Source organism: Crocodylus siamensis, chromosome 6 (genome assembly GCF_052110815.1).
Source record: "Crocodylus siamensis isolate JL-2025a chromosome 6, ASM5211081v1, whole genome shotgun sequence".
Lineage (NCBI taxonomy): Eukaryota > Metazoa > Chordata > Crocodylia > Crocodylidae > Crocodylus > Crocodylus siamensis.
In genome coordinates, this window is record NC_143400.1 from 30,498,965 (window position 1) to 30,525,378 (window position 26,414).

At 54.9% G+C, this 26,414-nt stretch overlaps 1 protein-coding gene across 4 annotated transcripts in view; it reads left to right on the forward strand.

The window, feature by feature from the left end:
* TET3 (tet methylcytosine dioxygenase 3) overlaps positions 1-26,414 on the forward strand; it is a 119,902-nt gene that overhangs the window by 10,878 nt on the left and 82,610 nt on the right. For 2 of the 4 annotated variants that reach the window (XM_090051075.1, XM_090051076.1), the window contains one exon: positions 20,233-20,289. The exons of 1 other annotated variant lie outside the window; for it this stretch is intronic. In XM_090051075.1, the coding sequence (XP_089907201.1) occupies positions 20,233-20,289 (57 nt within the window). Of the gene's footprint in view, positions 1-20,232; positions 20,290-26,414 lie in introns of those variants that run through there. One more of the 4 variants, XM_090051078.1, reaches the window with a different exon arrangement.

Consider the following 26,414-nt stretch of genomic DNA (forward strand, 5'->3'; position numbering starts at 1 on the left):
TCCTGGTCCCTCACGGGCACCAGGATGAATCTGGACTTGTTTGATGAGCTGCATGGAGTGACTCCAGATGGATGCTGGAGCAGCTGAGAGCAGGGCCGGTCCTAAGCTCCCCATCCAAGGGCCCAGCTCTGATCACCAGTTGTCTGAGGAGCAGAGCCATCTTCTCCCCTGGGTCGGTCAGTGTCTCTGGGACTGTGCACGCCTCTCTGGGCTGCATTATCCCAGCATGGCGGGTCTTGGGTTACTTGCTGGAGGCCCAGGAGGGAGGGTGGCTCATGCCCTCTTAGGCACCCAGTCTCCCGCCCTGTTGCCTGAGGTTTTGGGCTTGGAAGAGTCGTGGAGCACAGGGCCTGGCCAAGCCACAAACATGCTGGGGGCCTCACCTCACAGCTTCCAGCTAATCCTCGGCTCCCCAGCTTGCTTCTCTGTAGATACAGGCCATGGGGCTGGCTAGAGCAGTGTCCTGGCTGGGCATGCCTGGCTGTCCTGAAGGGGCTCAGATCCAGGCTGTGAGCATCTGAGCATCTCAGTGATACCAGCCACGGGGCTGAAACTGGGTCTGTTGAGGGTACTAGGGTGGGTCTCTGGGCATGCTGGGCACCTTGGTGCCTCTGCAAGTCCAGTCTCTTCACCAAGGCTTGGAAAAACTTCTTTCTTGTTACAGCAGTGAGGTGGAGGAATAGTTCCCTAGGGCGGCCTGGACTCTTTAGCACCGAGGGCTCAAGAAGAATTTGGACAGTGGCTGGTAGGGGATGATCTAGGCATAGCGGTGCCTGTGCTCTGCTATGGGAATTTCCCAGGTTGCTGGGCTTTGCTGGCAGACCCATGGGGCTAGGAGGGAATCCTGCTCCCCCTCCCACTCTCTGCTACGTGTGTCAGGGTTTGTTTTTTTTTAAAACTTTTCTCAGCAGCATCGGGTGTTGGCTGCAGCCCAGGCTGGGGATTGTGACTGTGCTGGACCAGTGCTCCTTCTGGGACCTGAAGCTGGAGGTACCGGCTAAAGGGTCTTGCCCCTCTGCTCAGGGTCAGACCAATTGCTTTATTTTGGGGTCAGGAAGGAATTTTACCTCCCGGTCAGTTTGGTACAGGCTGGGGGGCTCTGTAGCAGGGGCACGGTCTCTGCTTGGGCTCTCTTGAGCATCTGTTAGAAACCTTTTACAGCAGCAGGACATTAGTTGCTGTGGTCCCCCTGTTTTCCCTGTGGCAGGGCTGGGGGAGATGTCTGGTGTTGTGTTAGCATTGCCAGTAGGTTTACTAAGAAGTTGGCAGTAGATTTGTCTAGGATGGTTTAGATAGGACTGATGCTGCCTCAGGCATGGGCTTGTACTAGATGTCATGTCTGGAGGTCCCTTCCAGCCCCACTTCTCTGTAATTTCTGTGATCTTCTGTTCCAGGGCCCCACACTGAAAGCCCAAAGGCTCAGCTCTACTTCCTCCCCACCCTGCTACCGACTGCCTGTGCAGACTTGGGCAAAACCCTTTGCTCCCTGGGGAACTCCATTTGCCGGAGTGGGGTGGTGGGACTGCTTCCACGGCTCCTCTGTGCGTGGAGACTCTCTCTGGAACGAGAAGGACCCGTTCCAGTTAAGCAGCGTTTGTTCTGTGCACAGGGCGGGAAGCAGGCGCCTGTGTCAGACCTAGGGGTAATTTGGGATCAGCCTCAAAGCTCCTTCAGGAACCTGGGATGGATGGTGTCCTAAGGGGGAATAATCTGGCTCTCGAACATGACAGGTGTTGGTTTCTCAATAGCCCTGATGTAGGTGGAGAAAGGATGGGGACTGCAGGGCTCAGGAGGATGGAGTTATTCTTCCAGCAGCCTGAGTAGGGTTGGTTTTTAACCTCCCTCTCGGGCATTTGAGTTGTTTGGTGTGGGGCCATGTAAGCCCGTATGTCTGGCTGGAGCAGATTGGGAGAAGGGTGAGTGGGGACAGGCCAGGGCTTCTCTGTGGGTCCTGCAGCAAAAGCAGGACTTCGGGAGCTGTTCTCCAGGGACCCCGGAGATGTGCCACGGCCCTGGACTTTGTGGGATAGGCTGGGTCTGGAGTGAGCACAGCTTTGATCCCACGGCTTCCTCCGCCTGCAGGGGTGAGTGCACCTGTGCTGCTGTGTCCTGTCTGGCTCCGTGAGTCCTCTGGGTCCCTTCTTCAGCTGCCTGTAAGGCTTTTCCATCCCCCAGCACTAGCCATTCTCAGTGGAGACCAGGGGACAGTTTCGGGGCTCGTTGTGAGCAGGTCCCTGTTTCAGCTGTGCTGAAACCTCAGGGTATGGCTGGGGGGGGTGGGGGAAATCCTGTAACTTCAGGCCAGCATTCACAGCATTGTTCCCCTCCTCACTTCTGCTTCTGGCAGTCAGGAAGGGGAGGGCTGGGGCGTGAGTGGAGAAAAGCAGCCTCACCCATTTGCCAAGGCTTGGCAACCTTTGAGGCCACTCAGCAACTCCCCACCCTCTGTGGGGAAAACGTGAGTCCCGGCTGCCGCCTGCAGTTGGTGACCACCCCCCTCCCTGGCGGAGGGGTGACAGGCCAGGTGCGCTCGGGCAGCGCCTGCCCCTGGACAGATGGGCTCTGCGGGAGCCCACTCTTCCTGCCACCAGCGCCAGGCTTAGATAGGAGACCCCTTGGCGAGGCTGCCAGTGAATCTCAGAGGTAGTCGGGGGCAGCTGTGGGCGGAGGGGCAGAGCATGGCTGGCAGAGCCCCCACGGCTCCGCACACGGTGGCACCAGTCGGGCCCTGCCTGGGCTGGGACACAGCTCATTAGCCTCGGACAGGCCTGTTATTTCCTCCAGGCTGCCATCCCCTTTGCTTGCTTCTCTCTCTGCTTCAGGGCCCATCACAGGCACCAGGCTTCTTCCTGCATTTCTTCTCTTTGCTAACTCTCAGCTCAGGCGCCTTTGAGCCTTTCCAATTCCCCCAGGCCATCCATTCCCAGAGAATTTGGTGTCTGCAGTCAAGTCCTTCTCCTCCACCCTGCAGCTGGAAGCTGGTGTCCGTCCTTCTGCCCAAGAGGGCATGTGAGCCCCACTGCGAAAGCTCATGGTCACCTCCACCTCTCAGGTACTCCATGTTGTCCCTAAAAACCCCTGGATGCTCTTCCTTTGCTGGTGGAAAGCAGCTGACTCCAGGCTGGGACGGGGCTGCCTGTTAGCGCTGCACATAACTCCCTTGTTCCTCCCTTTTCTTTCTGCTTTTGCAGTCCTTCCTCTCGGGGCCAACTGGCAGGGGTGGAAGGTGGGAGAGAGGCTGCTGGTCCCATTGGAAAACGCGGGATGGGGGTCTTGATAAGCGGGATGTGGAATCCACCAAGATCCCAGCGGGTGACTGCGGAGGGAGCTGCAGATGGCACTTAGCACTTTGCAGACCTAATGCCTGCAGTCCTTCATGGCCGCTGATGGGTTGAGAAGTGTGATCCTCATTTTGCAGGCAGTGCAATGATTGCCATCCAGGTAGGTGGTCTGGCCCTGGAGATAACGTCCAGTACACCTCTGTGGAAAACCCTGAGCTTTGAAGGACATGGGGGAGGGGGTTGTGATTTGGGACTGAGGTCTGTGTAAAGACAGCACCCGCCTCAGCAGCCTTCCCATCCTTGTTGAAGTGTCCAGCTATGTCCTGACCCAGGAGAAAAGGGCTGAATTGCTAAGAGGCTAATGCCAGGCCTGCCTTTGGTGAGCTCCATCAGCAGGGCAGCCAGAGGCCGAGCTGTAGCAGTGATGTCCTGGCAGGGGCATCGTGGCTGCTAGTGGGCACATGGCAGTTTGGCCACCATGTCCTGCCCTTACAGCCTTGCCTCAGGCAGCGTGTTGCCTGCACCTCTCCCCGGAGCCACGAGCGTGATTTACAGAGCTCCAGAAAGGCTGGTGTCAGGGAGGACATGACCGGTCCACCTCACACCTCTTTCTCTGGGCATAAAACAGGCTGTGGGTGTGTGGGGTTTGGTGGGGTGAGAAGTAGGGCTCAGCTTATATGAAGCTAATTTTCCCTTAAACCCTGTCTTGGTTTGCGAGGAGGGAGAAATTTGGCAATGCAGAAATGACTGTGGGTTTTTGGCTGCGTGAAGGTGGGGGAAAGGTTTTGGGGCTGGCACAGATCCGTCCTTGGTCCCAGAGTCTTTCAGTCTTTTCAAGGGTTGAAGCTTCCTGGCCCCGTGGGGAGGTCTGCCCTGCCTCTCCCAACTCCACCAGCTTCACCAGCCCCACTGACAAACTTGGAGGCACTTTCTCAGCTGCTTTTGTCTGCAGGCTCTGGCATCTGTCCGTCCCTGTCCGTGACTCCTGTTGGTTTGAATCTGTGGGCCTAATTATCCTGTTGCCAGCCTGCTCTGTGTTCAGGCTCCCTGATCTGTATAGACATGCATATAAGGCTGCCGTAACCCTTCACATCCTGCTTACCGCCGGGGACTGGATCGCCTCAAAGACCTGCCTTGTGCAGGGCCCAATCCTGCCCTTCCAGAGAGTGCATCTGTATGCCATTGAGTAGGTCCAGCTCCCCAGTGCCAACCCTCAAAATAAAGGGGTGAGGCTACTTTGGGGGCATTCTTGGACCTTGGTCTCTGGCCTGTGTGCGAGCTGTCAGGAGGGGGTCCCTTGGTGTGCATCTCCCTGACAGTGCTGGGTTTGGCATGTGGCAGCAAGTGGACTTGCCGGACTTTGTCTCTTGGGACACGCTGTGCATCTCCTCCTGTGCAGTCCTGCTATGCCGGTGTCCCTTGATTCAGTTCCATGGTGCCTGGAGGGCAGCAGGGCCCGGCTCATTTCAGGGCCCCGTGGTGTTTGGTGTTGCCCAAACTCACGAGAAGCACCAGTTCCTGCTGCAAGGAGCTTACAGGTGGTGATGGGAGGGAGAATTTGTCAGACCGGGGACACAGACACCCATGCAAACCCTAGTGCAGAAAGACCCACTCCTGCCAGTGTTATAGCCCCGCACCTGGTTTGGTTCCTGATGCTGAAGGGGCAGGGAGGGAGATGCCGTCTGTGCAGAGTGGTAGCACTTTCCCCACGCGGGTGCTTGACAGAGAACCAGACCCTTTGAGCAGCTGAGTTAAATGCTATTCGATGTGTCAGGGACTCAGCCCCTGGCAGTCAGCGTCTCCTCCCAAAGAGACTTTGCGTCTACATGGTATCCAGTGCATCTGAGTGTGGTTGCCTGGACAGGGGCAACTGGTGGACTGATCCAAGCCCTGCTGCCTGCCTTGGTTCATTTGCATAAGTAATCGGCATCTCATTAGCTGCTCATTAGTGACGGGCCCTTAGCAGAAACCTCACTTGACCTTGGGGAATTTCTCCCTGCCAGTCATAGCGGCTTGGGGTGGGAGACACTGACCCCAACCTGAGAATGACAACTCAAAAAGCAACTCTTCTGGAAACCCAGAGTGCTGTGCTCAGCCCGTTGAGCTGCTGGTAAAGCAGGAAGGCAAGCGAGAGGTTAATCCTCTCCGTTGCTGCTGAAAACCTCCCTTGTGGTGGATTGGATTTGGCCCCCCGAATCTTATTTGTTCTCCTTTCTTTGCTGCCGCGCAAGCATTCGCCCAGTTTTGTCTCTCCTCACTCGTAAATCCTTCTCTTGGAATGCCAGATTGCTCCTTCGACTAGACTGTCCGTGAGAGAAATATATTTCTTCCTATTAACCAGGGGCGATTACGGGCGGCCTGGACCCCTCTGTACTCTGTGTGCGTCTTGGCCGCTTTAAAGCCCTAAGCTGTTTTTGGAGTGAGAGTGTGAGAAAAGATTTGTCTTTTTGGGAAAAAAAGAGCATCAAGTGTATCAAAGAGTTAGGGAGTGCAGGGGGAGAGGTGGGCAGTTTTCTATGTGTGAGGCCCGCACAGCCCTTGGCAATGGTGCTATAAAGGGGTTCATATAATTGCCAAGCAGATTTTGACTTCAGTGCCCTGGGAATTTTTGGGGGCGCTCCAATGGAGACACTTTTTAAAGGGGTCCTTTTAATTGGGTAGGGAGCCTTAGAGTGATTCTCATCTCGGGAAGCCGTGAGCTCTTTTTCATGGTGCCACGTGGGGGGGGGCACAATATATTAGCACTGTCAGGTGAGCAGACACCTACATGTGATTCATAAGATAAACCCAAAGATTTCATGTAGGATCCAGATTGTCCGTTCTGTCCTGTTGCAGGTTTGCTGAGTTTTTTGCAACTGGCTGTACGATTTTTCCGTAGTCAAACAAGAGTGAAAGTGAAGAACTGGCATTTTCTTGGCAGGGGGGCAGAGTCTTAAAAGGTTGAGAACAGCTGGTCTCTAAGGGGTCTGATTTCTGGGCCCTGCTAATCACCAGTCCCCTGTTCTGGAAATGTATGTAAAGCATCAGTATCTTCTGCCGAGTGGCCTCTTAGCACCTGATTCCCATCCCCTCCTTCTCCGGCCTGTGCCGCAGCCCCTCCGGCTGCCAAGAGCAGGTGTCTTGTCACTTGTGTGCCAGCTTTTCCGCGGCTGCTTCTGCTGGGGGATGGAGCTGGAGTCTCCTTGAGTGGCAGCGCAGGGACTCAGCTGTGCAAGTGCACTGGGGTCCTCCTTGCAAGTGACAGTCCATGTGGGAGAAGCACTGGTGCCATCGTCACATGGGAGGGAAGTACCTCAATTGCTTGGGTGCTTCCAAGCAGTTGACTCCCTTCCTCGAGTCTGTAAGCCCAGTGGGGTGTGCAGAGCTGCTGGCTGGGTAGAGAATGTTCTTTGGACAGGGACTTTCCTGTTCATGGGCCTCACCCTCCCTTGTCGGGTACAGATTGCTGTTCGGTCAGAAAGGGGCAATATCCTCCACCCACACAGTATTGAGGGACCGAGCACAGAGATTTTGTTAGTGGCATTTGCAGCCTGCCAGGTCATTCAGAAATAGCCCTGTGGGAGCCTGGGGGTACCCCAGAGAACATTGCCCTGTTTATCCAGCCACATCACACACCTGCATTGTCTGCCCTCGGATTGCCTCTTGGAAGAGCTGTTCCAGATCTTTGCTTCCTTTGACGGTTAGAAACCGTTGTTGAATTTCCAGCCTGAATTTATTTAAACTTTAAATAGGGCCTCTCCCTGCCCCTCATGTGTTTATCTCTCCACAGTCTTTGTCTTGCTAGGTTAAAACAGCCCAATGTGATGTGCTTCCTGTTCAGTTTCCCAGTCATCTTCAGAGCCCTTCCATGCACCTGCTTCATTGTGAATTCATTGTCGTTGACCCCAGACGATCAGACAGATATGCAGCGACCTAGCAGAGGCCTTGCTGGTATTTAGATCAGGGACGGCAAACTTGTGACACGTGTAACATACAAAGATCGTGGTGTGGGGATAGTGGCAGATAGGGCAGGGAGCAGAAAGTCAAGCAGCAGATCAGACAGAGAGCACAGGACAGGGAGCACAAAACAGAGCAGCCAGTTGGGCAGGGGAAGGGAATGAGAGTGGGGCCAAGTTGTGGCATGCCTGCCAAAAAGGCAGGCATTCATACTTGCCCATCTCTTCAGGGATGGCATTTGTCTTTTCATGGCTCCATTGCATGGGTGGCTCATGGTTGTTCTCTGACTGACCAGAATACCAAAGAGACACCCAAGTTACAGGAACAGGCTTGCTGCAAAGAAAGTAGGCAGGTGGCTTCAGTGAGGGGCAGATCCAGGTTGCACCCCCATTTCGTCCCTGCTCCACCCAAATTATAAAACCAATTGCCTGGCAGTAGCAGTGGCAGTGGCATTTCTATCCAGGCAGCAGTGAGGGAGTCACTTGACTTGCTGGCTCATTGTAACCTATCTGATTACTTCTAAACTCTTCATTCTATGGTTGTTGATGGCCTTCTCTCCTTTTTGATGGTATTCGTGTTTCCCTAATCAAGCTATTCTGTCTTCTGCCATTCTGCTGTCTTGTAGTACCCCTGCTAATGCAGCTCCCATTTCACAGCCCTGCAGTCTGTTCTTAACTCTAACAAAAAACATTAACTTAGGTGTGGAAATAACTTTCAGTGAGGTATCAGATGTACTGCCAAGATGCTCAAGGAGGCTTGATTTGTTTTGTGGATCTGAAAGAGCCGTACGTTTAATTCTAATGGCCATAGGACTAAAGAAACCACATGGTTTGATATTTTTGCTTAGTTTGTTGTTTTTAATTCAAAATGTATGATATAGCAAAGTATGTCCAGCACAGTTATATTTGTTATTACTTTGATCTTAAGCTGAATATTATAGCTGTAGGCCCCTTGCATGTTAGTAAAGCTTCTAGTTTCTTTTTACTTGGAGAAAAGTGCGTATTGTGTTATATGTGACAATACACCACACCACTTGCTCCTCACTTGTCAAAATCCTAGATCCACCCATGGCCTCTAGTATTGAGTACTAACTTTGGTCATGAAGCATTCTGTCAGGTGGAGGCTTCTTTCGACAGTGGTACCTTTGCTGTGAAGTGGAGTTGGTCTTGCTGTCCGTGTTACAGATGGGGAAATTGAGGGGTGGAGAGGGGAGGTGACCAGGACAGGGCTGATAGTGAGTTGTGCAACTCTTCTAAACCCCCTACCCTTTTGGTTTAGCTCCGAGACCACCCATATCAACCTTGGTGACAAGGTTGGAAGGTGACCGTGTGACAAATCCAACCCCCGCAGAACCAGCTGCCTAGTAGATGCTTCTGGGGCCATCAGTAATTCTTTAGCTGTGATATTCGTTCTGAATCTCTTAGCAGAAATCTTGTCAACAGTGTTGCCCCCCCTTCCCTCCCCTGCTTGGATACAACTCCACCATGGCTGCTTCTGGCCCCCTGGGACTCAGCCTGCCGTCAGGGGTCTGGTTGGGTGTGTGGTTTCCAGGGCACGTTCCCGGAACATGAGTGGAGCCCTTCCTTGTGTTCCCGATCCCAGCGTTGTGAACCCCTAAGTGAATCTGGCACGCTGTTGGCCTGCTGAGCATGCCAGAGATTACTGATAGCCTCGTTTAGAGCATTAATACCATGTTACTACATTTGTCTTCCATCCTGGGAGCCATGTGAAGCTGTTTTCCTTCAGGCTTCTGTTTCTGTTTCAAGGTGTTCAGACAAAAAGGGAGGTGGGGGCACCCCTGAATCTGCTTCTTGCCAGCATTTGGGCTATTGCGGCAGCCCTGAGCACCTTGTGTAAAGCTGGCTCTAGTATCTCAGTAGCTGAGGCTGATGCATCAGAGACATCTCTGTTAGAGAGAGGCACTGGGTCTGTCTAGCTTTCTATGTCTGCTCCAAAATGCCAGGGAGTGAGCTGGACGCAGTGCCAGGGCTTCAGGTCGAAGTGTGAGGGTAGTCTAGCATTCTTTGGGGTCCCTGCTCTGCTACTGATTCTCTGTGTGGACTTGGCCAAATCCCTTAGCATGGCTGTGCCTCCTTTCATGTTGGCCGTATCGTGGAGATACCAGCAGTGCCTGTCTAATGGGGTGTGATGAAGGGTGCATGCAGGTGGGAAGGTGCTGCAGTCACAAGGGTTGTAAAGGCTGCACAGAGAGGTAGATTTATGCCTGGCCCTCCCGGGGACCTCTGTAGTGTAGTGAACAGCAAGTGTTTTCTATGCTGGGCTGGGAGCCACTGCAAAACTCTCCTGCGATGCAGCTGAGCTGCCCTAGCCCACTGCTGGGATGGTACCCCTCATCCCATTATGCTGTGCAGGGGGAGGACTTGTTTGTGCCCAGCCAAGCCTCTTTTCCTAATGTCCAGTGCTTGTAGGATCAGGGCTTCTTGGTTCTCTGCTGCTGTGTCCTGCTGTGACCCAAGATCCATCCAATCCTTTCCTGTCTTTCGTGGTCTTTGCTGTATGTGCTTCCCTCTTCCTTTGCAGAGGAGACCTGCCCCTCCATGCCCACCCCCTCACCCAGATGCCACCTTCTTGGTTTGTCAATGACGTCCCCGGCTAATTGCAAAGGATGCTGTGGCGGGGAAGATGGGCACTGTTACCATGCCTACAACGGGGAGATCTCAAAACTAGGCTGTGATGTTATCTGCTAAAATTACTTTGCAGCAAATTGATGTCAGTGTGAAGCCCGGCGGGGCAATAAACCACGGCACGCTGGCCAATTACAGCGGCCGGGGTGAGAACAGCCTTCGGTGGCGTGGGTCTCTCTTGCTTTATTGGTGATGTTGTTTGCTTAATTAGATCAGCTTGGACCTTTGCAGCCCAGGTTAGTGGGAGGGAAGCAGTGGGATACGATGCTCAGCTAGGCTAGAGGGGGGCTACCTTTGAATGGTCACTCTGCTAAAGGGCATCTGGGGTGGCCCTGTTTAAATGTCGGTTGAATCTCCCCTCCCCCCGCCAGATGCTGCTCCTGTGTGACTTTGGGAACAGTGGTGCCTAGAGACTCCCCTTCCCCTCCCCTTAACCTTGTGCTAAGTGTTGCACATGCCCCGAGGAAGTCATCTGCATTTGTTATCAAAATCAGTGAGAGTGAAAGGGTGGGAGGGGAAACTGAGGCACGGAGAGAAACTACTCGCCCAAAGTTGTATGCTAGTCAATGGCAAAGCCCAGGTTGTCTGAGTCTGTCTGGTGCCTAGTCGTTAGTCTGAACCATCACTTCATAGCATGGTAGAGAAGTCGAGCTGGAAGGGATCTCCAGAGGTCATCTAGTCCAACCCTCTGCCTGTACCTCAGTTTCACCAGTAGGGACATGGGTCCATTCTTTAGAAGGCTCCAGCAGCTCTGTGGCTATGAAGCAAGTGCTTAGTAGTGTCATTCTGATGGGGATCTTGGCCACACCTTGGTCCTTGGCAGACCTATAGATATAATGTTTCAGCCTTCATCTTCCCAGACCTGGGCAGAGCCCTAGCTGGGTACCTGGCTTCTCTCTGTAGCCCCTGAGCTCCATGCCAGTCTTAGAGAGACCTGTGCAATTCCCATTAGCTTGCATGGGAGTAGCAAGTGCGGTGCTAGATGTATTTCCCCTATATTCTGCTTTAGCAACTAGGATTTGAAAATCCCCCTCCTGTGCTAGGAGCTGCAAGCAGTGGTTCTGCCAAAGCAGCTTTTTTCCTTCAGGTTTGGTTTGCTCTAACTTCCCCTTCTTGTGACTAGCTGATACGATCTCACGCAGCACGTGGAAGCATGTGGCTGCGATACTGTGGCACTTCCATCTCCTGTCTTTGTTTGAGTGGAACCATACTCTGATTTTTATTACTCTCCCCTGAGTCCTCTGCTCTGGTGCTTCGTGTCTTTTGTACAGGACATGTCCTTGGGATGTTGACCGGATGTTGGTTCGGATGTCTTTACATGGAGAATGTGGGTAATAGGAAGTCCTGGGTGTGCCACAAGGGTGATCTAGGTTGGACGTTAGGATGGACTGTATTTCTCTCTCTGGCTTGACAGGCTGTGGACTCTCCATCCTTGGATGTTTTTAAGTACAAGTTGAACACACACTTGCTTGAGCTGGTTTAGACAAGAGTGATCCCACTTGAATAAGGGGCTGGACTAGATCTGACCTTCTGAGGACCCTGCCATCCTGAATGGGCTGTGATTTTATGATCATACACATAGATTATTATGTTTCTTGTTTCTCTAGACTCTTTCTAGGGCCCAAACCATGACCTTTCCCTACCTTGGTTACATAAGCTGCAGGAGTTACTGCTACTGTGTCTGTCTAGCCCAGTGTCCTGTCCTCAATGGGGTAGGCTGCCCCTTGTGAAGACCTGTTTCCTAAATCCTTACCACTTGAGACAGGCTTAAGCGCTGGGGTGTGAGGTCTCACATTTCTTCCACAGCTCTTCCATGCTTTGATTTGGGAGATCCTTCTTATCTGCACAACTGAGACCTGGCTACAGCCATAGCCTCTCATGGCACTGAGCGAAGAAGCATTTCCCTTTGCTAGTCTAGATCATGTCCTTTTTCAGTGTCATCTGGGTCTTCTGTCATTTCCTTCAGATTCACTTCTTCTCCGTGACAAACCACCCCAGTCTTTTCTGGTTTTCCTCAAATTTTTTCCAGGCTCCTTCCAAACAGAGATCTGTTTTACACTTCCTTTTCCCCTTGCGTACGCCCAAGACTAGTTTGGAAGAGGGTGGCAAGGGGCTGATAGCCCAGATGCTGCTGATGGGCCAGGCGGATCCCTGGAGTTCCCTTTGCCAGCTCCTGTCATGCTTGTGGTGAGATCATGGACATCTCTGTGCAGGCGAGTCGGCTGGGGGTTTGTAGAGAAGTCCTGACCCCAGCCAGCTGCTTTGGTGCCCCCCATCTGGGTCAGATTCTGCTCCCAGGTAATGGGGGCAGCTCCACTGACCTCAGGCTGCATTGCTTGGGAATCAACATGACCCACCTGAATCCAGCCTGGGCATTCCTGCTCCTGCCTAGCAGTCGGATACAGCAGGTGAGAGGCTGCCAGTGCCACAAGAGATAGCTCTCAGTGGCCCATTCACTGCTCAGAGGGCCAGTAGTGCCTGTATGCCCATTCCCTTCCTTGCTGTGGGGGGCAAAGCACCTCTCCTGCCTGAGCAGAACTGCAGAGGGGCATGGGCCACACTTGCCACCCTGAGGGGGCCAGTGGGGTTTCAGCAGTGGCTGCTTTTTTTTTTAAATGCTTTGTGTTCCAAATCAAGTCCAAATCTGTGAGTCAGTCCAAAACCATAAGTGGCCCTACAGCCGGGAAACATCCTCCACCCCCACCAGGGGCTTCAGATAGTTTCAGAGTCCTTTGGCAGGCATCCTACGTGCAGGCCCAAGCCCAGAGGCTTGGGGTTCGGATGCCTCCAAGTTTCGCCTGCCCTCAGCCATATGGCCGCAGAAGCAAGCTAGGGAGGAGCGTCCCATTTACATAAAATGGGCTTTAAGTCCCAACACCTCGGTGGGTACTAAACCACGCCAGAAGAACAGTTATCCCTGGGCACGCTTAAGGAAAACTGCCTTCATGGACCCGATACATGGTGTTTCCCGTGTCAGGTAAGTATGCTGTTGCAGAAAGGGAAGGACTTTTTGTTGGCGTGCTGCTAGGGCTCACGGCAGGGAGCATCCCAAGGAGGCATCTCACAGCCTCCCTGATCCATTTAGCTCAAAGATATTATTGCTCCGTCCCGGCTGCACTGAAAGGCCAGTTAATGGTCAGCCCACCGCCAGTCATCCCTAAGTGGCCTCAGTGACCTCCAGGGCTCTACAGCTGGCCAGGAATACTGCACGCAGTTTCCTTTGTCCGGTAGCTGGACTCCAGCTGGGGAAGCACTAGGCTTTTTTGTTAGGTGTGCCACAAATTAGTTCCACACCCCTCCAAGTGCCACTCCTCCTTCCCCTGCCAGATTGACTGCTCTGCTTTCTGCTCCCTCCCTTGTGCTCCTGCTTAGTGTATTGCTCTGCTCTCTGTTCCCTGTCCAATCTGCTGCTCTGCTTTCTGTTTCCTGCCCAATCTATTGCTCTGCTTTTTGCCCCCTGCCCAATGTGTTGCTTTGCTCTCTGTTCCTTGCCCAGTCTGCTGCTGTGTGTCCTGCTCCTGCCCGTGCAACTTGTGACACACGTGCCACAGATTGGCCACCCCAACCTCTGCGCCAGGCAGTGATGCGCCAGCCTTTCTCTGAGGGAGAACCCTTCCTCCCCCCTTTCCCTCAGTGGTTGCCTTATGCCATGAAGCATGGAGGTTAGGGAATAAACTTTGGGCCTTTTCAGGATCCTGTTAAACTCTCGGCGGCAAGTCTCACAGTTTTACTGTGCCAGGCTGACACTGTCTTTAAAGTCTTTAAAGTAAATGAGGCTCCTGTCCTTCAGGGAAGCGACAGCTCCATCCTTGCAAAGGCTGCTCCTCCTTCCACCAGGTCTCACCTTGGGGGCCAGCGGTCCTTTGCCTCCAGAGTTTAACCTCTTGGGCTCCTGCAGTGCAGCCCACCCAGGGCTAGTGCAGCCTGTGTGGGAGCTGCAGGGCCTTTCTCTGTACCATCAGGATGAGAGCTGAGCTAGCTGGACTGCAGATCAATGTAGCAGGGGACATCTTGACAAGGATGGGGCACCCAGGACTTCAAGTAGGGGGAGACCCTGATCTGAATGTCACCTTTGGTCCTTAGCTTGGCCTGGCCACTGGTTTTTCTGCATCCATAGGTCCCTCTGCTTTGCTTGCAGTCCAGGAGTGACTCCAGATTGCTGACTTTCAAGCCATTTACTGCAGGCTGCCTTGTATGAAGCTTATCTGTCTCTTCCTGGGTTCAGCAGCAATGCCTCTGCTTGTACCCTGGACACTTGCAAGCTGCAGCCTGGGATTGTTGCAGAATCCACTCCAAGAGCCATTCCTTTGGCCGTGTCTAGGGTGGGGTCTGTGCTGGGGTCTGGCCGGGCTGCCTTGGGGGAAGCAGTTATTCAGTGCAATGCAACGTGTTTGACATCTGTTGTTTTCCACGTAACTATCGCTGTGCGGGATTATTTATGCACCACGGGTAGGAACAATACGGTGTTTCTCCGAGCCAGTCATTATGTCGATGTATGCAAATGTGCATGCAAAATAGGTGCCTTCCTAGGAAACCAACCCCCTCCCAGCTAGCCTCTCGGGGATCTTTTCATCTGAGTCCAAACTTGATGCGGCTGACTGCCATGGACTGGTGCTTGCTTCCAGCCCCCCGGGTCTGGGCTTTCCAGGACTTTAGGCAGAACCAGGCAAGCTGGGCCCCATGTCTTTTGGGAACATGGTGGTTTGGGGTTTATTGCTCACATGTACATCCCTTGTGGCTCTGATCCCAAAGCATGGATCACTCCCAGGTCCACAGGGCTTTGAGCCATAATGAAACCCTAGAAGTTCTGTATGATTTGTCGATTAATTCCTGGAGGTTTATCTTGTTCTCCCTCATCTGAGTTCAACAAGGCCCTGTGGGGTTAGGCTCCCGAAGTGGCGTGTAGGTTCAAGTCAGTGCAGGGCAAAGGTAGTAGCAGAGCTTGGGGGAAAAAACCAGATCTCTTCACAGGCTGGCATTGTGAATAGCACTGCCTGCCTAGGAAGGCATCCTTTGTCGGGATCCTCTCTCCCTCATTTAGATTGGGTCCATCTAAATCTGCTTTGTAGTGTGGGAACACCCAGAAGCCCCAATCATGGTCAGGGCAATGGTGTGGAAGCTGACCGTTTAGCCACATTCACAAAGGGACTGGGCACATTCCTGGAGGAAAGGGGCATCGGTAACTATTGAGCACGGCAGTGAGGGGCACGACCTCTGAATCAGAACTTCTTAGAGCTTAAATACTAGAGGCTGCAAGTGAGAGAGGAACAGTGGAAAAACCCTGGTCAGACCCAGTTCACTCTCCCTTCCAGCATCTGCTCTCTGCCCCACATGACACAGGAGACTGGGCAAGACAGAACTAGGGGCTGACCTAGCGAATGCCAGTTCTTATGTTCTGCCAGACACAGTGCACCGATGAAATAAAAGAGAGCCCCCATCCCAGAGAGTTTTCAGTGTCCAAGGACAAGGAAGGCAAGTATTATGCAGAGGGGCACTTGAGACTGCAGGATGAAATAGCTTGCCTGAAGTCCTTTAGGGTTTCTGAGCCACAGTCCTGGCCCCTGCAGACCCAGCTTCCTTTTCTGGCAGTAACATTTTAGGCGCTCAGGCTGTGCGCTTCCAGGTTGGAGTAGGTGGAACTAGAGCATGGATCCCTCCCAAATATGGGTGCGTCTTCCTCGTGTGGCTGTGTGTGAGTGGGACCTCTGTTGCACGGTAGACCAGTTCCTAGTGGAATTGAGCTGCTCTTGGCTTCTCTGAGCTGGGAGTATGGTATCTGATTTCCTTGGGATCTCTCATGGCTGGAAACACTCTCAGTGAGCAGCTCATGATGGTGCAGGGGACAAGAGGTATCTTGCAGGTGTCTGGCATATACCCTGCAAAGTGCTTTTTGCCCTGGGCTCTCAGCTGGTTGGCAGACATACGCTTTTAGGGAGGGCTTTGGTTACTAGGAAGGTGAATTGGGGTGGAACAGAGGTATCTTGGACTGAAGCAGTATTGTCAGGTTTTAAGAGCACATGACTCTGGTTCAGGACCCTTGGGTCCCATCACTCTTGCACAGGGACAGAGGACAAGGAGAGGGACCATCTTCCAGGACTCCTCGGCTCTACACCCAGTTGTGCCCTTGCTCTGTCACTTCCCTCCTCTGGGCCACCTCTTCTCCGTCCGCGGACTGGAGATCATCTCTAGCAGACCAGGGTGCTGTGAAGCCTAAGTAGATAATGCATATAAAGGGCTAGACCATGCGTGTGAAGCGGTCCCTGTTCACTTGGTTCCCTGAACACACTGATGCTGGAACAAACTTGGAGTCTGGCTTTTCCATTGTTGCTTTTCTCTTCCTGATGGTGCACAGGAAATCTCTTCTGTAGTGAAAGTAGCCTCTGTTGCCTCTGGGCTGCAGGCTTCTCGCAGCGTCCCTGCTCCCCCTTCCCTTCACCTCAGTGTAACGGTATTGGAGAAAGTCCTATGTTCTAAGGGGGGCAGTGAAGGTGGGGCTGGATTTCCACCAGCTCCTGCACAGAGGTACTGTTGACTCCTGGGGACAAAGACCAGAAGGGACTGTTGGGTCATTTCACCTGAGGTCTGTCCCGGTAATCCCTGTGCTGAGCCATCTTGGTGCTTGCCTTTTCGGAAATGCTTCTCCAGCCTTGACTTGAGGACTTTGGTCAATGGAGGAGCCTCCAGCATCCTTGGATAGGTTGCCCCATGAGTTTATCAGTCTTCAGTGCTGTCTTGCTGATTTGGCCTGCTCAGGCTTTGAGTACGAGCCTTTGGGTCCTGTTACACCTGGAATTTGTCCTGCCCTGAAGGGAGTCCCACACCATAAGCAGTAGGTAGCAGTGGAAAGGTTTGGCAGAGAACCTTGTGGAATAAGTGGCGAAGGTTGAGCGTGATGCGGTGCACAGCAGAGGGGCAGAGCCCTGGATGCCGACCCCTCTGCTTGTCTGTTAGTGGTATTGGCGGCAAGGATTTTTCCCTGCCACGGTCCGGGGGCACTGGTGCTGGGGTCACAAAGAAAGGATTCTGTGTCCAGCAGATTTCACGTGTGTACACTTGCTCTGGGTACATTTTGCAAACTCCTCTCCCTCTTTTTCTTTTTTAGTTTTGTGTTGTCTGCATGCGCACATGAACGCACACGCGCACGCACACACACACACACACGCACACACTCAAGCAACACTGGCATTGCTCCAGGAACCTGCCAGCTCAGGAAATGTGCTATGAAAACAACCCCCCCCCCCAACCCTAGCCACTAACCAGGGCTGCCAGCAAAGAGACCCCCAGGGATGGGCTCTGGATGGGCCCCTTAATGGATGTTGTAACAAGCATGTGAGGCCCATGTCCCAACTCTGAATGCTCCCGTCCCCTCCCCAGCACCACCCCCATTAATGCTGCGGGGGGAGTGGCAAGAAAAAACAGGGTCAGACAAGTTCGGCTTCTGCCTTCTGTCATCACATTAACTCTTCTGCGTGATGATTCCTCCTTCCCACCTCAGGCTTTCCACCCTCCGCTTCCTTCTCGCTCTGTCACTTGACAGTTGCAGGGAGCCAGAATTACCCCAGGATGCTCTGTTAACCTCAGATCAAGCTGCCGCAGGGCCCGAATGGCCTTGCAATAACCGTGGGGTTAGATACTGCAAGGGACCAGTGGCCTAGCATTGACATGCTCCTGGGTCACTTGTCATTTCACTCATTTCTATGAAGCGTTCATGGCCGGGCGCAATCCAGAGGTCCTTTGTGCCTTGGTGGTTGAGATGGAAGTGGGGCAAAGGATGGAGCATCTTCAAAGATGGTGGCAGCAAGCAGCGGCCTTGCCAGGGCATAGTGCATTTGTGACTGATATCACCCAGAGCATGGCTGGCAGCATTTGGGAGGCAGGAGGAGAGGGCTAGGGCAGAAAGAGGATGCGGTTGCTTGGCCCATCTCCTCAGCTGCGCATGGTTCAGTGGGATCAGAGAAGGGTATTGGTTGTGTCTGTTCTTTTCCCCACATGCTCCCAGCACAGGAGGCTCCAGGGGCTTGGTTCAGGGTCATTACAAATGACTGGCACTCAATGCACTTGCATTTCCAGGGGTCTCTGGGTGGCCAGATACCCCCGTGCAAAGTGTGAGCAGGCCCATCAGCCACTGTGACACCTCATGAGCCCAGCTGGGCTGGGGGTGAAGGCCCTTGTCTGTGTGTCTGGGGCTTCGCAGTAACGAGGCCCTGTAAATATTGTGCCTGTAACCTAGGAAAGGGGACAGCTCCCTGCATCCACACGTGCCCTTGGCTGGGGCACCAGCACCTGTAATGCAACCTGCAGAGCAACCCTGTCATCCTGGGTGGAAGAGAGAGCCCCTGCAGGTCCTCCCAGCCAAAGTACAGTGTGTTGCAACATGTTTGTACAGGACATAGGTGCCTTTGCTCTGCTCCTCAGTGATCCGGGGGTCTGGCTGGTTCATGGAGATCCCCCACCCCCATCCCGTGGGAAAAGCATTGGGTTCTCCTGCACGGACGGACAAAAGACCCGAGTTCAAATCCTGCCACTCACAGATTTACAATGTGACCTGGAGCTGCCATAGTCGGGCTTCAGTTTCCCCATCTCAGAAGCCAGGAGGATGATATTGATCTTGCTGTGGGGGCTTGTGAATAAGGAGTGGGGAAGATGCAGAGAGAGATGGATCCAGTTGTGCCAAGGGGGTGGGTTTTTCAGCCTGGGCTGTGGCACCTGGATCCAGCCAGCGGTCCTGCCTGTGCTGTGGGGACAGGGCAGCCTGACGTTTGTACGTACATTCCCAGTGCTCCACCCTCTTCCTACTAAAACCGAACCCCTGGATCCAACTGAACAGTTAAAATGAAAATGGAGGTAACTGATGTGCCTATGGTTAAAGAAAGGGTCTGGGAGTGCCCAGCAGTGTAGCAGAACTACCCGCAAGGGTGAGTCAGGTGTAAGTGCTGCATTGGGGTGATAAACCCAGCCTGTGCCTGCTCCGGGGTACAGCTGGAGCCGATCATGCTGCAGTGGTGTTGGGGTCAGGCTCAGCACCGGGTCAGTTGAGATTGGGGTCTGGTCGTGTCTCTGGGCATGAGCAACTGGTGCCGCCTGCAACAGGGGGCACCATGGCGGTGAGCAGGGACTGCCCGCAGCCGCCACTGGTGGTGGTGGCAAGTGGGGACTGCTGGCGGGCACTTTGGCAGCAAGGGGGGGGCTGTGACCACTTGCAGAAGCCGGGGGCAGCTTCGGCAGTGGGCAGTCTCGGGGCGGGGGGGGCATGCACCCCCCCGTGTCCCCCATGCATCACCGATGTCTCTGGGTGGCCTTAGTAATGCCCCGTCGTTTCTTCGTGTGCCTTGATTTCCCCTTCGGTGAAATGAGGATAGGACAGTACCAATCCCCGCGGCGCAGCTCCCTGAAACCTACTGATGCGCGGCACTAGGCGGGAGCTGGGCGTGATGCTGATTCTAGGTGACGGTGGAGCCGGTGGTGTTCCCCCATGGCCGCCGAGGGCCGGACGTGCCCGTATCGCCAGGCTCTAAGAGGAGAGCTTGGCAGGCGAGCTCTTTAAACGCGCGCCGGCTCCCTGCTTCCCAGCCGGTTCTCATGCGGCTGCTGTCAGGAGCAGCTCCCCGGAAGCCGGCGTTACCGCCTGGCACTCTCTGATGCCAAGTAGAGCGATGCCCATTTTTTGCCTCATGGCAGTGGCAGGGCGGTGACCTACAAGAGGCAAAGATACAGTGTGCTTGTGAGCAGAAAAACCACATCCCTCTCTTCTTCCTCCTCCTTCCCCCCACCCCGGACACACACACACACACACGCACACGCCAGGGATTGGCTCTCTCGCAGGCGGAGAGTGGGCATGCATGTCACGTCCACGGTGTTTGTGTCTTGGGGAGGGGGGGAGGGACCCGGAGCGCAGCGGTATGATAATGACTCTAGCGTCTGGCAGAAAGAAAAAAAGCCCCCGAATGCACCAGGGTGTCTGTAACCGAGCTTAAAGGAGAACGAAGCAAGATGGCTGCCTGGTAGCGCCGGATTTGTGCTGGGACCGGCGAGGGCTGGGGAGCGCTGGAAAGGGTGGGGGGCTGAGCTGGCCAGCAGAGAGGCAGGAGGGGGAACCAGAGCAGACCCAGGTAAATCCCCTCCTGTGCTGGGCGCTTCTTTCCCCTTTCCCCAGAAAAAGCCTTTTGAATGCCAGAGTCACAAGGGGATCCGCGGAGGGCTTTTCTGCCAGCGAGGGTGCAGCCCTCCACAAAGCCCCCCCCTCCCCCCTTTCTCTGCCTGCATGTGCCGGCGGTGGGGCTGGGGCGGGGGGCACAGCGGGGATCTGCTGGATTTGATTTTGAAAATGTCTTTCTTGCGTGTGTGTGCGTGTGTGCTTGTCCCCGCTGCAGGTGGAACGAAAGGACAATAGAGAAGCCCGAACGCAGGAGCAAGTGCTGGCAGCCAAGGTACCTTCTTCTTTTTTTTCTCTCCTAAAAGGTCGACGACAAAGCAGGGCAGGGAGTCCACAGCATGGGAGGGGGGGATCAGACCCAGCGCTTGAGCCAATGTTGCAGCATTTTAAAACCCAGGCTTGCCTTCTGCAGCATTTCTGAGCTCTCTGTGTTGGGCCATTTTCCAGTGGTGTTTTTAACCTGTGATATATATATTTTTTTACAAGATTGTTGCGGGGGGGGGGGGAAGGCGGGGAAGGGAAATCAAGCCGTTTCTATGCCTCTGCGGGTGCCAAGGCAAAAAATAAATAAATAGCTGCACTGTTTCCACCCGTCTTTGCAGAAAAGCAGCGGTGTTTTTTCTTTTTTTCTTAACTCCCTCTCTCAGATCTGCTGAGGTCAGACATGCAGCCAGGGAAATTAGCAGGGGGAGGCCAGACGCCCCGTGCTTTGAAGTGGGCATGACATCACCCTGACGTAACCATGGTGATGGCTGCTGTCAGCCTTCACGATGACGATGACGGCAGGGCCGAAAAGACTCCTCAGGGTCTGCAATGTGGGGTGGGGGCGGTGGGGGGGAGAATCAACGAAGCGGGCAGGATGAGGCGCTCTGGGGTCCAAGGCCGAAGGTGCAAGGCCGGTGGCCTCTCGGTGTCGTGCTGATGGGAGCGCAGGTGAATGTCAACGGAGTCGCTGTTTCTGTCGATCCGGGGGGAGCTGGAGTCTGCTGTAGCCCCAACGCCGGCTGGTGGGGAGCATCTCTGGGAGCAGCTCGCCCTTGCGCTGGAGATGAAGTTTGAAGGCAGTGGCGCTGAGGCTCCCGGAGGCGCGGGAGGGAGACGAGAGCGTGCCAGCTGGGAAGAGCCTGTTTCAGGCGTGTTGTGTTGCAGGGGTCGGCTGGGTCTCAAAGCGCTGCAGCGTAAGGCACACCACTCCCTGGCCCGTCCTGGTGACATCTGTTTCCCAGCGCTCCTGATTTCCAGTGCCTCGGTCAGTGGGGTTTCCATCTCGTTGCTGGGGCAGGGAAGGGGGGTCCTTTGATTGCCAGCTAGGGCATTACCTGGATTAGATCCTCAGTTCCTCGCTGCATCGTTGGCATTGAAAGGTTCTTTCCCAACGGCGCAACCCTTCCTGCTGTGCTTGGGGGTTGGCTGGGTGGCTGAGCTCTGCTGAGAGGGCCGGGAGCCAGCCTCACCGGCACATTCAAGCCCTGCTCCATCCTAACAGGGAAGGGTGTCATGGGGAGACCCTCCCCAAATGGGAGGCGAGGAGGCACTGGTGCATGGAGCGGGGGATCAATGTTCCCCGTTGCTGTGCCAGTCGTTCGCATCGTTGCAGTTTCAGGCCCACTTTTTTCACTGGCCTCAATGCAAGGTGGGGCAGAGGGGGTGGTTGTGCCCAAAGGTTGCTACAGCAGCACATGATTGAAATCAGGCTCAGCACGCCTTATCTCGTGGATGTCCATGGGAACCCCCAGGCATTGACTCTGAGACCTTCCCTTCCACCCACTCAGGCCGTCCTGTTCCCTCCCTGCCCCACTCATAACTCTCAGTGTTTCCCAAGTTCCCCCTGAGCTTAGCTTCCCAGTTGCAGAGTAAGGACAGGAGCCCTTGGCTGGAGAAGTGCAGGGTCGGAAGATGTTAGGTCCCTTTGGTGTGTAAATAAGTGGATTTGAGGGTAGGGACCTAGGTCCCAGCTCTCTGCCCTGGCTGAGCATTGTTTGCTTTGGTTGGGATGCAGCAAACAGAGGACTGTTTGCCTTTGTTCACCTGAGCAATCCCTGCCCCTGGGGCCTGGCTCACCTCTTGCATCAGTGGCAGGTGGGGGTGGGGGGTAGGTAGGTACCTTCAGGAGCAGGAGGCCTCGCCTAGTACTGAGGGAGGCTGAGAAGCAAACAAGCCCTGCTTGGAGGCTGGCCTTTGTCACCTCGTTAGTGCTGCTGCTGTTTATTTTTGGGCTTGCCTTTACCCCTGGTAATTAGGGGAAGATCAAGCTGGGCCAGGGCTGCTTTCAGTGTGGAAAAGCCCCAAGATCTCCCTTAGTAGCTAGAAATGTGAAGCCTCCTATTCAGGGGAGGGTATTTTCCTGGTAGGACCACAGAGGGAGGGTGAGGGTGTGAGCAAGACACTTCCTCACCCCCACAACAAAGAGCTTGAAGCCCTCTGCATGGAGGGGGGCTTCTCTGCTCCCTCTCAGATGCACCCCCCCATACCTTTGCTCCCAAATGCCCTGCTGGGGATTGTGGAGGGCAGGGAAGTGGGAGGTGGTGTGTGTGGGGAGCTTGGGGCTGGAGAGCAAAGGAGGCTGCATGTCATGCCTGAGCTGTGTGTGAGAAGGACGTGGGGCAGGTTTCCACAGCTCCGGAGCAGCCCACTCTCCATCCCTGGCTTTTCCAAGCACTAAACTCACTTCTGCGTCTTGTGAATATTCCTAGTGCCCCAGTCTTGAACGCACCTTGACTTGTGCTTCCAGAGCCCTGGGAGGGACGGGCAGGTGCGCCCTTTGAGATTATTGGTGGGTGGTTTCACAACACTGTCATAGGAGGCTGGGAATCCAGGTGCCCATTGGCAGCATGTGAGCAAATGGGGAAGCAGGACCCCCTGCACAAGCAGCCAATTAGAGAAGCTTCCTGCAGACTGGATCTACTGATTCCCTTGGCCGGGCTGCAGGCAGGAAGGGCAGGGGGCGGGGAGATCTTTCCAAACAGCTTCTACCCTTCGCCGGTGCCTGGATCGGTTCTGTGCGCAGTGGAGGCTCGGCAGATGCAGATCGTGCTGGGCAGCAGAGGGACTGCATCCGTCGCAGGCATGTGCCACCAGCCGCACGGGCTGGCAGGCAGCTCTCTGAAAGGGATACAAAATGCCTCCTTTGACAGAGCTCCTGCTGCGGGTTGGTTTGCATCTAAGATGGCAGTTCTGGTCCAGCCAGCTCCTGCGGACACCTTCGCCTGTCTCCATTGCTGTGGGCGCTTTTGCACAAGACTTTGCTACTGCCTCCCCGAGCTGGTGCGTGCTCACTGCTGAGATCCCCGGCCCCGATGCAGCAGGATAAGCTGGCTGGGTTGGATGGTAATGGCTCTAATGGCCTGCTGCAGTCTTGTGGCTCCAAGCAGGGCAGCCTGCAGTGGAAGAATTAATGCTTCGGATGGCTTTTCCCCAGTCCCCGGGGGAGCAGGTAGAGTTCTGCACTGCTGCTGTTATACGGGGTGGGATCAGCCCCCCTTCCTCCAGTTGTTTCCAGCTAGTGATTGTTATGTGGTAGAGTTTCTCCTGGAGATCTTAGAGGTTGTGCAGGAGCCAGATTTTCCTGGTCCCTGCAGGCTGGGAGTTCCTTGGGGCCACGGAGTGCCCCTTCCGGTGCATCGCAGAAGTGCTGGGGACACCAGGGGTGTTTCCCCAGACAGATCATCCTAACAAGAACCAGCATGTAATTTCTGCATCTGGGAAAAGATGAAGCTTTGTCTAGGAGAAGAAGAGGATGGATAGAGACCCTGGCTCAGGTGGCTGAAGCGCTGACCTGAGCATGCTGCTGCTGCAAGGCTTTGTCGTTGGCTTCCTCTGGAAGGAGGTTTGGTCAGTTGGAGAGCCTGGGGTCAGATCATGGCTGTAGTCATTGCTGTGTTGCTGGAGCTGTGCCCATGGAGAATGAGGAGCCATCAGCAGGCTTGTAGGTTCCCCCTTTGGTGAATGCCCCACACATTGAATCCAGTTCTCCCAGGGAGAAGAGACACCTCAGTGGCTTGGCAAAGGACCTGGGTTTGTTGCATCCCGAAGCTTGGCAGCACAGAGTCTTGTTGTCCTGGATGGGGGGCCATGGACTGTTTCCAGCCTGACACAGCGAGTCTGGCAGGTACTAAATGTCATGGGGCGCTTCATCCACTGGAGCTTGTAGGGTGCCCTGTCCTCGCTGGTCTTATCCCAGTTTGGGGGTGTGTGAATGGGTCCGTTCCTTGGTGTCCAGGTGCTACAGGGATGGGTCCTCATTCAGGAACCCTCTGGCGTGAGTTGAGACTGGCCGGCCAGTGTGTCTGTTGTGCAAGGAGACAATAGCAGCAGTCCTTGCTGATTTTCTAATCACAGAACCTATCTGCGTCCTTCGGTAGCCAGGTGTTACTCATGTTTGGGTTGGGGTGGCAGCTTAGCAGCCTCTGTCATGGCCTAAGACCTTGGTGTGTCAGGAGCTGTACAAACTGAACTTCTTATAGATATCATGGAACGATGCTGTTAGGCACCATCATGTTCATCTCAGCACACACACACGGCTCCTTCCCTTTGCCCCAAAGCACACAAAACAGCCTCAAAGCCTCAACTGAAATAACCTGTCCCTGATTTCCTCTTGGGCTATATAGCAGATAGGAGCTGCTGGGTATGCAACATGCCAGGCAGAGGTTTTGCAGGTGGAGGGCTCCAAACTAGGGGCCATGCACATGTTGGCAGCCTCCTGGGATGCCCGTTGTGGCCTCCATGCCTGGATCTCCAGAGTTACGCTCATCCGGAGGCAGCATGCTCCGTGTTTGTGCAGCACTTGGCTCACTCTGGGGTAGGGGGGGCTCTCTGAGACTGGGGCTTCCTGAGAGCAAGGAGATCATTCACGAAACCCAGACTGGGCTTGAATCGCTGCCTGTCAGACACAGCAGGCACCTGGGCTGACACCCCAGCCGGCGCAGCCTTTATTCGAACAGCTTAGGCGAGGCCACTGCTCTAGCCCATTTAAACCCCCGCCCTGGGAGAGGAGCCGTCCAGCTTGTGTGTGTGTGCGTGTGTGTGTGTGGGGGGGGGGAGTAGCAGTGACTTCCTTTTCGCTTTGCTTTCCAAGGCTGGAGTGGCTGGGAAACCAGGCGGGTGCTCATGCATATTTTTAGCCCATTGAGGAGCCTGTCGCTGGGCGGTGGCCTGCTGCTCCTGCCCACACGTGGTTGGGGTTTTTTTTTAGGTTTACAAACATTGCAGCCTCGTGTGCCCGGTGCCCTGTGAGTCACCAGCCCCTGGCACAGGAGCAGAGTGCAGGGCGCCGGCACGGGGTTGGGAGGGGGGTGGTAGCTGCACTCCCATTGGTGAAGGATGCTATTGGGGGTGGGGGTGATGATGGCCCCCGTGGAAAGCGTTCAGGTTGTGCGAGAGGCGCGGAGTTGGTTCGAACAGGGAAGAGACGTCATACAAGGGAGCGCAGAGATGAGACAAGGCTTCTGATCCTCTGGGATTGTGGCCAGGGTGCCCGCTGGACCAGAGAGTTCCCTCCTGCATGGTTCCTGCCAGTTCCCGTGCCCTACGGCACTGCCGGGCACAAGGGGCGGTGGCAGGACATGGCTAGTGGCTCGGCCATAAGAGCACTACACCAAGGCTCCCAGCTCTCCTCCCTTGTGGGCACCACGCCACAGGGTTTTTTTTAATTTAAAGGGACACTTTGAAACATGCTCTGGAAGGGAGGAGGAGGAGGATGAGGGGGGCTGGAAAGGAACCCCAGTGGCCCTGGGGTCCAAAGCTGGGGGGGGAGAAGGCAGAGATGAAGAGTGGGAGGCAGGGGTGTCTGGATCCCCCCCCGGTACAGTTTGCAAAGGAAGGAGCCAAGCAGGGCTGTGCAGGCCAGGGCCGCCTCTGGCTGATCCCCTGCTTGGCTCTGCTGGCACTCTCTGAGCAGAGCAAGTTCCCGAGCCCCCGACTGCAGCATTCCCAGCACCATGGTGCGGTGGGAGCTATTTTTAGTCTCCCGGTCTCCAGGCACGCTGGGAGAGGCAGCGACAGGCTCTGGCAGTGGCCACGTGCGGCGCTTTCTGGCCGGCTGCGTGGGAGCTGCGGCAGGGGATGGGGGCTCAGGCCTGGCTCTTGCTTGGCTGGTTTTCTCCCCCCAGCCTCCATCTGCAGCGTTCCCCCTGCAGCCCCTGCACGATGTACTGGCAGCCTTAATGGAAACAACATGGCTGGTGAGGAATGCGGGGCCCTTATGAGTTCCTGCTGCTCCAGCTCCTTGTTGGAGGCCTCTGAGCTGTGTTAACTCTTTGCTCACCAAGGCAGGCCCCTCCGTCCGATCAGGTGCAGGTTGCCCTGACGGTCAGGTCAGCTTACCAATGTGGATCCCACGCCCAGGCAAGGCTGCGGCTTGCAGCGGGCAAGTACCAGCCTCCGGTGCTTTCCCCGCCCATC